General features: G+C 39.4%; 1 protein-coding gene across 1 annotated transcript in view; it reads left to right on the top strand.

The window, feature by feature from the left end:
• ALDH7A1 (aldehyde dehydrogenase 7 family member A1) overlaps positions 1-9,332 on the top strand; it is a gene marked incomplete at its 5' end in the record, with an annotated part of 36,421 nt that extends 27,089 nt beyond the window's left edge. The window contains 6 exons of the mRNA XM_079703926.1: positions 346-452; positions 2,610-2,726; positions 3,818-3,915; positions 4,523-4,596; positions 7,471-7,546; positions 9,165-9,332. Of these exons, the coding sequence (XP_079560052.1) occupies positions 346-452; positions 2,610-2,726; positions 3,818-3,915; positions 4,523-4,596; positions 7,471-7,546; positions 9,165-9,219 (527 nt within the window). The 3' untranslated portion in view covers positions 9,220-9,332. The remainder of the gene's footprint in view (positions 1-345; positions 453-2,609; positions 2,727-3,817; positions 3,916-4,522; positions 4,597-7,470; positions 7,547-9,164) is intronic.
• Between the last annotated feature and the right edge of the window lie 470 nt (positions 9,333-9,802).

Genomic DNA, 9,802 nt, shown 5'->3' on the forward strand with positions numbered 1-9,802 from the left:
TATTTGTACTGCAGTACTCTGATGAATTGATAGCTCTTTCCCTAGATTTGGACCTCCATGTTTCTGTATAGAAAGCTTATGAGGACCCAACCATACCTTCTTTTTTGCATATCTTCTGTGGTTGCTTTTGCACTACATTGGCGGAATTGAGTAGTCGTGGCAGAGACCACATGTCATGCAAAGCATTAAATAGTTACTGTCCGGCTCTTTGCAGAGAAAGGTTGCTGACTCCTGCTCTAAACTGAGGGAATATATGAAGGGATTGGTCTGTTCATTGGGAAAGCTGTTTAATTATAAAATGATGCCAGTTAGGGTGAAATGAAGAGCATTCCTTTTTCTTTCCAGCTAATGTTCTCTATGGGCCACTCCACACCAAACAGGCAGTGAGCATGTTTCTTGGAGCAGTGGAGGAAGCAAAGAAAGAAGGTGGCACCGTGGTCTATGGTGGCAAGGTAATGACAACTTGAGATCAGGAGTGACAGGTTCTTTCTTTTCCTTTCGCACAAGCAGGGCTCTGGGTAAATTGATACAGGGTGCCTGACTGCCACTTTTCTTTTCTCCATCCCCTTTATAACGGGGAAATACATATTTTAAAGAATGACAATGTAACATGAATGGAACATTTCTGGAAAGACACAGCTCAGAGCCAGGGTTGCCTTTGAATTGAGTCCCTGGGAATTTGTATGGAAGGGAGACCTCTTTTTCACGGTACGGAAGACTGTATTTAGTGCAATTGAAAATCCGCGTTTAGTAGTGATTATTAAGTCATTTAAGGCAGGGAATCAAAAAAAATACATACCAAAAGCATTTTTAACACATATTACTATTATCGATGAAAAATTAGTTGATTTAAGAAAGAAATGGAAATTTTTATTTGAGCCAAATCAAGGATTATAACCTGGGAACAGCACCTCAGAAAGCTCCGAGAACCGTTCTACCTGTTAGAAGTCAAGGCATTTATATAAGTTTTTTAGAGGACTGTACATTGAATGACGTATCTTTGACAGTTTACACAATCTAGATCTAAGTGTCATCATGGCCCCTTACAAGATAAGGAATGTTACCTTTTAAGGAGTTGTCTTGGTAGTGCTAGGAGAATGTTGCTGTTTATGGTTGAGCAGGTATTTCTGCCGATGGGGAGGTTTGGTTGGTGCATGATACAGATACACAGTGCCCAGTTGAGGGGAGAGAGGAGGCCATAGGGCAGAGAAAGTTTTTGATGTTTAAATTTTTCTTGTCTTGCCATAAAATATGAATTTCATTTCACACTATATTTGTTTGATTCTTGAGATGTAGATTCAAGGCGTTTTCTTCGTGTATGATAGGAATTTGTCTTCATCCTTGAATAAGCTATATATATAATTTATTATCTACAATTTATTTTCGCTTCTTTAAAAATCACTGAAAACTGAGTCTCTTGCAAAGCTCTCTGAGAAGCAGAATCCTTCTCCCTAGTTTCTCAACGTTGACGTACCCACATCTCGTTGGATAGAGATGTGTATGTGTATTTGTACTTTTTGTTACTTACCTTGAGTTTTTTTAAGCATTTTAACTTAATTTTTAGAAGTAGCTCTTTTTTCCCCTTTGTATAATATTTACTTAAGTTACATAATGCAATATGGTATTGTAATAACAAATACAGCTGCCACATACAGGGTTGGGAGTAAATACAGATGACTCTTGGTAAACGTACAGCTCAGAGGGTGAGAGCAGAATTACACAGTCACCTTGGAGAGCTGACCACCAGCCAAACAGCTTGCTGCAGGCATCAGAATATTTTATAGAAGTGGAGATGAACTAGTAATTTGGTTATGTGGAGGTTAGTTAGGAGAGTGTCTATAGTATACCCTTTTAGAGCTTTTGATTTCTGTGTTATTAATGTGTTAGTTTGCTAGGGCTGCCATAGCAAAATATCACAGACTGGGTGGCTTAAACAACAAATTTGTCTCACAGTTCTGGAAGCTGAGTCCCAAATCAAGGTGCTGGCCGGGTTGATCCTTCCTGGTGAGGCCTCTGTCCCTGGCTTGCAGACGGCCACCTTCTCTCCATGTCCTCACATGGCCTTTCCTCCCTGCCTGGAGAGAGGAGGTCCCTGGTGTCTCTTCCTCTTCTTATGAGGAATTATTTCTATCTGATTAGGGCCTCACCCACATGACCTCATTTAACTTTACCTCCTTAAAGGTCCTGTCTCCAAATTTATTCATAATGGGAGTGGGGTGGGTTTAAGGCTTCAACATAAGAATTTGGGGGTGTGGGTATGGGCACAATACAGTTTGTAACAGAACAGGTATAGATTACCTCTTTTAAAATTATGTGAAGTTAAAAATAACCACCTGTAACAGCGTTTTTTCACTGTAACTTGCTCATGATGCATGACACAGCTCTCTATCCTTGACTCCTTTATTCTATTTCTTTTCTGACCAACTAAGTTAGAACCAATAAGAGGCAGAGAAAATTTTCATTCATGGTGGGAAGTTATTTTGGAGAAATAATTCACTTATAAATGGTGTTTATTTTTTTTTTCAAAATTATAAACAAAGATGGTATCCTCTGACTCCAAGAACCAGAAAACAAAATGCTCTTGTTTTTATTTCCTTTCTCTACCGCAGGTTATGGATCGCCCTGGAAATTATGTAGAACCGACAATTGTGACGGGCCTTGACCACAACGCGTCCATTGTACACACAGAGACTTTTGCCCCAATTCTTTATGTCTTTAAATTCAAGGTAAAAAAAATGGATTCCTTCTCTCTTTTCTCTAGTTCAACGTTGAAACAAATGAGAAGACTAGGAGAAAATAAAGGCATATTAAATTTCAGTCAGCCTTTAGGGAGGTTTTAGAAAGTCACTCCGATTAGTAAAGATTTGAAGGTTAAGGACAAACTATGATGAGATGAACACTTTAAACAGTAGAGCATAAGCTAGCTGCAAGGGGAATTAAGACAAGTAGAGGGCCAACATTGAAATTTATGGAGAATGTGGCCCTCATCACCTGTATCAGCTGTGTTGATACAGTTGAGCTGTGTGGACTATGAAGTCAGCTTCTGCACAAAAGAGACCAGGTAGTTTGATAGTCTGAGTGCTAAGTATCAGTGGACAAAATGAGAAGATACACGGGCAATTTGTAGACATACAATTACAACTTGTATCAGAGGACAGGCTGTGGAGGGTTTAACAGATAAAGGTAACTAGAGGGTCTCCTTCCCAGCACGTGACAGGCTCTACCATGCCAGCAGATGTCTAGAGATTGAATCAAGGCTTGGCTGTGCCATGATTAACAGTTAAAGGATGATGAGACTTACACCTTGTTGCAATTATATGATTGCATTAATTAAAATCTTGCTTTAAGTTGTCTATGATTGTTTCACATAATGTGACTACAGAGTGTAATTTCATGTTTTGTCTTGTGTCTGTGTGTTTGACTGTGAGTTCCTGAGCAAATCATTTAGCCTCTCTTGCCTAATCTGTACATTAGGGATAATACAGAGCCTGTGTCATTGGGTGAGGATTAAATGTATAAATGCATGCTCAGTGCCTAGGTCAATGTGTTGCACATAGTAAGAGCTCAGTAAATAACGGCTCTTATACGTAGTGGCTTGAATGGAAGAATGTACTCATGTTTTCCTCAAAGTTCAGGTAAGGGGAAAATCCCACAAAGCACTGTACAAGATAAACAGAATTAGGAAGATGTTGACTCCTTAGTTTCCTTTTGTGCATTAAAATTATACTGGTAAATTTCACGAAATGAGTTTACTATTAGTCAGTTTGGACCAGAACAGTGTGTATCATCTAACAGCTTCCAATGTCTGTCCTTTTAGAATGAAGACGAGGTCTTTGCATGGAATAATGAAGTAAAACAGGGACTTTCAAGTAGCATCTTTACCAAGGATTTGGGCAGAATCTTTCGCTGGCTTGGGTATAACTTTGTCTATTTTGAAAACTTATGTAAGTCTGATTTGTGTGGTGAATGGACGATAAAAAAAGAAAATGAAACCATCATAGGTGAAAATATTTTTTTAAATAAATTTATTTATTTATATTTAAAAATTTTGGCTGCGTTGGGTCTTCGTTGCTGCACGTGGGCTTTCTCTGGTTGCAGCACACAGGGGCTACCCTTCATAGCAGTTGTGGTGCATGGGCTTTTCATTGCGGTGGCTTCTCTTGTTGCGGAGCATGGGGTCTAGGTGCACGTGGGCTCAGTAGTTGTGGCTCGCGGGCTCTAGAGCACAGGCTCAGTAGTTGTGGCGCATGGGCTTAGTTGCTCCGTGGCATGTGGGATCTTCCTGGATCAGGGATCGAACCCGTGACCCCTGCATTGGCAGGCGGATTCTTAACCACTGTGCCACCAGGGAAGTCCCCTATTTATTTTTATTATTTTTTTTGTTTAGCATTGAGAGTCTTAGAGGTTTTGTTTGGATTATTTATTCATTTCTGTATATTTGTTTTGTGTGTGTGTGCTTTTTTTTTTTTTTTTTTTACTTTCACAAATTTTGCTTTCCTTTTGCCTCCCTTTTCACACACAGCCCAAAAGGATCAGACTGTGGCATTGTAAACATCAACATTCCAACGAGTGGGGCTGAGATTGGAGGTGCATTTGGTACGTAGAGAATCCTTTCTCCTTTTTCATGTTGGGCAGTTTATTAGTCTGCCGGGACTGCCATAACAAAATACCAGACTGGGTGGCTCAAACAATAGAAATGTGTTTTCTCACATTTCTGGAGGCTGGAAGTCCAAGATCAAGGTGTTGGCAGGTTTGCTTTTTCCTGAGGCCTCTCTTCTGGCTTGTAGATGGCCATCTTCCTCCTGTGTCCTCTCATGGCCTGTTCTCTGTGCATGTACATCCCTGGTGTCTCTTTATCTTCTTATAAGGACATTAGTCCTATTGGCTTAAAACCCCACCTTTATGACTTCATTTAACCTTAATTACCTCCTTAAGGGTCCTGTTGCCAAATACAGCCAGCCACGTTCTAAGGAATTGGAGGTTGGGGCTTCAACCTATGAAATTGGGGCAGGGGAACACAATTTAGTCCATAACAGGTGGCAAAGAAAAAGCACTAGTCTTTCAGAAAAGTTTGACCAAGACACTGAAATAATAATCTTATCTGGTCTGACATGCTCGAGAGAGCTTATGCTCTATATTCAGAGTTATTGTCCAAGGTCCTACATTTTATTCTCAGATGCAGCCTCATGTTAGAACAGGGGCCTTTCACCTGAATTATGTGAACCCCTGAAATGGCATCTGTTTTCTTGGGAGATGCTTGAAGACCCCAAAAAGATTAAGAACCTCTGCTCTAAAGCCAGAAAATTTCACATGAAAAATTCTGGTTTTTATTTGCAAAGTGGGCATAGTAAATATTATACATTATCTTTTATCTTAGATAAAATATTGAGTTGTTTCTTTTCATTGGGCCCAGCTCCTCTTTTCTCTTAATGAGCCTGGGGCTCTTGATGCTTAAACTTAGCACTAATAGTAAAAGTTTTTTTTTTTTTTTTTTTTTTAAAGGCCTTCCCAACAATCATGTATTAACTTATTAAAAATTATCCAAAATATAGTAAAAACAGATTGCATTATTTATATATATATACACACAGAGAGAGGTAAAACAAACATACATTAATACCTGTAAAATTTAAATAATTAGAAGCATTCTTTTTTTTTTTTTGAAGCATTCTTCTATACATTTTAAAGCAGAGGGCAATTACTATTCAGCACACAGACATTGATAAACGTTCCTGATTTCAGTTTAGCCGTTTATCTCTGTGCTCCACTATTAAGTGAGTGTCTGTTCCTTCTGTAGGCCCTCAATCCCTGTTTCCAGCCCATGCCTTCTCTCTCCAATTGACTCTTTTATTTCAGCCTTTACAGTTAATTTCTAAAGTTTTTAAAAGTCTCATAATGGAAAGAGCAGTTCTGCCCCATACTTTGCTTTTCCTCCTCCTTTCCCGGAGGCAGCTACTTTGAGATTCTTACTGAAGGAAAAAGGAAATTGACCTTTGAATTTACTTCAGTTTTTCTAAGTAATGTGCTTTAACTGCTCTTTCACAACTTTAGACATTATGTACTGACCCTTTGTTATCATAGATTAACTTTCTTAAACCCTCCCTCTCTTTTCCTGTGAGACATTATTGCACAGGGTGAGGTCTAGAGGAAACCAGATACTAAGTGTCTGGCTCCTAAGTCTTCTCTCAGTGTAGTCACAGAAGATGTGCTTAATTCTTCCTGCATCAGATTGTGACAACATATGTGAAACATTGTCTACCAGCAAAGCATAGAGACTCAGTACCCAAGGCTTTTATTGGGGGTCGGTCACACAGGCAACCTCTGCCTAAGCACCCAAATTCCAGACTCCCTGAAGGAAAGCAGGTATTTAACATAAACCACATTGTTTGCTCAGTGAGACAGTGTAGGGAACTGTTTAGCCTACAAGTTTCCAGATGCCAGCAACATTGTAAGCAGACCAGCTATGCCTTTTTTGCACAGATTGTAAGTTTTTCTCGGCCTGTGGAAGCTACAACTTACTTATCTTCTGGTTTCCATTACTGTGGTTGAAAAGCCCAATCCACTTTGATTTCTGGTCTTTTTTTCCCCCATTTCAAAAAATTGGGGGTCTGTTATTTATGTCTGATGTTCTGAAATTCTTCAGTAATATGCCTCAATGGAGGTCTTGGTAAACATTTTTGTTGGACAGTCAATGGGCCAGTAATTGGCCTTAGCATTGGGACTCACAGTTTTTAGTTCTGGGAAGTTTTTGATAGTTTTATTTTGTTTTGATAGTGTTTCTTTGACAATTTTTTCCCTTTGATTTTTCTGTATTTTAATTTCTAGAACTCCTATTATTTGAATGTTATCTCTTGAGGAATTATCTAATTGTGTTATTTTTTCCCCTCTTATTTTCCATCTCGTTAGTTTTTTTGGGAGATTTCCTCAAACTTTTCTTCTAACACTTCTATTGTTTTTTTCTCCTGCTCTTACTAAAAATGATACTAAGTGTGCTTTGATGGCACGCTTTTAAACAGTACCCTTTTCTTGTTTTATGGAATCATTATCTTTTTGTAACCTTTAAAAATAATACGGCATTTAAAAATTTTTATTATAAAATAGATTATGTATACTGTAGAAAATTATATACAGATAAGCATAAATGGGAAAATAAAATTACATTTCCACTATTTAGAGGTTTCCACTCTTAACACCTTGGTCTAATGGTAAGATTTTTTTTAAGGTGCTTCCTGACATTTCTGTTTTTCTGGTTAATTCCTTTTACTTTATTTTCCAACTTAGTTCCCTTTTTCCCATTTGGTTTGGTCTCTGTCTTTTATTTATTTGTTTGCAGAGGGGATACTCTGGCTACCCATAAGGTAACTGGTCAGGTAGCTCTGGTCTCCTGGCGTCTTCTTTTCTGTGATCCTGAGTAGGAGCCCACACAGAGGCACTGTGCAAGATTCATGAGCTGCTTGTGTATTTCTCTAGGAGGAGAGAAGCACACTGGCGGTGGCAGGGAGTCTGGTAGTGATGCCTGGAAACAGTACATGAGAAGATCTACTTGGTAAGAAAAGGCTTTGGGAAAATGGTTTGGCTTTACAGCCTCTGGAATGTGCTTCTACAGTCTCCTACTGTCTGCTCTGTGTTCGTGCAGTTTCTCTTGATTTTATGTTTCTAACATTCCACAGCTCTCCCCTCCCAGAGCATCTCTTTGGTGCTATTATTTTCCTACCCATCTGTCCAGCTTCAGCTAGTGCCCAGCGCCTGACTGTGAAACCATCTCGGTAGTGGTTTCTGTCTAGAGACAGCACAGGAGCAGGACACTTGGGGTCAACCAGCAGGAGAAAGTGGAAGAGGCTGTCCTTTCAGTTTTTTTCCTTGGGTACAGTTACCACCCCTGCAGGCTGCCAGGGCAGTAGGACATGGAGGTGGGCAGGTGGGCAGGCAGGCTGCGGCCCTGGCTAACGAGCTGGGGGATACAGCTCTGGGAGTAGTTAGCACAAGCTTTGAAAGTGAATTAGCACGTTCACCCAGCACAAGGGTAGCTGGCAAGGGAAGCTGTTGCTGGGACGTTCTGGCTAGGAGCTGCTTTTTATTTGTTTTCTGTTTTCCCTCCCTCTTGGGTAGAAATCAGTTTATCCAAGAGCAGTAAAATAGTGTGTGGGGTCAGGCCCATGTTGTGTTAGGTTGTAGAAAGAGCACAGGGTGAGGAACCCAGGACACCGTCTGTCTCATTTACTGCTTCTCACTGGCTCTGGAACCCCTCGGGGAGGGGGATTTCCTACACCTTCGCTCATTGTCTCCTCAGCAACTGCATGTTTGTTAGGAATTTTTTTTCCCCTCTAGCTTTATTGAGGTATAATTGACAAATAAAATCGTAATGTATTTAAAGTGTGCAACATGATGATTTGACATACACATACATTGTGAAAAGATTCCCACAATCAAGTTAGCACATCCTTTACCTCACAACAGTGTGTGTGTGTGTGTGTGTGTGTGTGTGTGAGAGAGAGAGAGAGAGAGAGAGAGAGAGAGAGCGAGCGAGCTTAAGATCTACTCTTAGCAAATTTCAAGTATATATCAGGAGTTCCTGAGTTGCTTTGGCTATGGCTTGTTTACTCTCAGACACATGCATGCTCTTTGCCTGATTCCCATTTGTTGAAGTCAGTTATGTTCCTTTTACTTTTCTTGTACTTGAGATCTAGGGGACCAAGCATGTAGCTGCAGCCTTTTTGGAACCCATCTGATGGAGACACTTCCTCTCAGGAGAAAAGCCAGATGGCTGACTAAGAGGGAATCTTTTATTTTCCAAATTATTATAGTTTTATTTTATTTCTATCAAAATGGGAATATCTGTATTTTTCCTCCTAATTCAGTACAAGTTATTGAGAGGCATAAAGAAGATGAAGTTATAATCCCCATATTCTTGTGCCCTGAAACCATTACTAACACATATGCTGTGTGTCTTTCCAGAATTTTGTGTTTCTCATTTTTTTCTTTTATAAAACTGGATCTATACTAACGTTGTCTTGTATCCTAATTTTTTTCTTCATTAGCTTATAACTTGAATATTTGACCTTGTTAATATATGCAGATCCGACACATTTTTTTAATGGCATAAAATTTCCTCTATTACGTGTATACTATCCATTTAATTTTGTTCATTTCCCCCCCCTCCTTAGTACCATCAACTACAGTAAGGACCTGCCTCTGGCCCAAGGAATCAAGTTTCAGTAAAGTTGCTTTCAGCTGACATTTCAAGTGTTTCAGGCATTGTTGCATCTCTTTCTTCTGAAGAAGACGAAGAAAATTACTCTTTGCCTTGAATAAATGGATCATTTTGAATTTGACAGTGGTTAATCCCTTATGCTTCTGAAGCCTAAATCAAGAGACTTTTTTTAAAAATAAAAATTTTCATGTCATAACCTTAAGTAATAAGATAGATTAGATGGATTTTTATGTTACTAGTAGTTACTGATTTTTTTAAGCTTTAGCATTATTTTTATAATTTAGAAAAATATAGTGCATGCCATGGTAGGAATTTGAAAAGTACAGAACATAATAGGGAAGAAAATAGAAGTCTTGTCAGGAGGTGCAGGAACGTCTCCTGAGCAAGTAAAGAAATCGGTAGCAAGTATTGATTCACGTCACCCTCCTCAGCAGGTGTTGGAAAGGGTGTGATTGAAGGGAGTGTCCCTTGTTTATGGAGGACCATAGCACAGTATCCCTGTGGAACGACTTGCTGTTTAAGATGTCTGAGGGCATTCATCATTATCACAGCTTCTCTTGCTCAGGATGGCTTGTGTCACCACAGAAGAAA

This window comes from Hyperoodon ampullatus, assembly GCF_949752795.1.
Source record: "Hyperoodon ampullatus genome assembly, chromosome: 4".
Lineage (NCBI taxonomy): Eukaryota > Metazoa > Chordata > Mammalia > Artiodactyla > Ziphiidae > Hyperoodon > Hyperoodon ampullatus.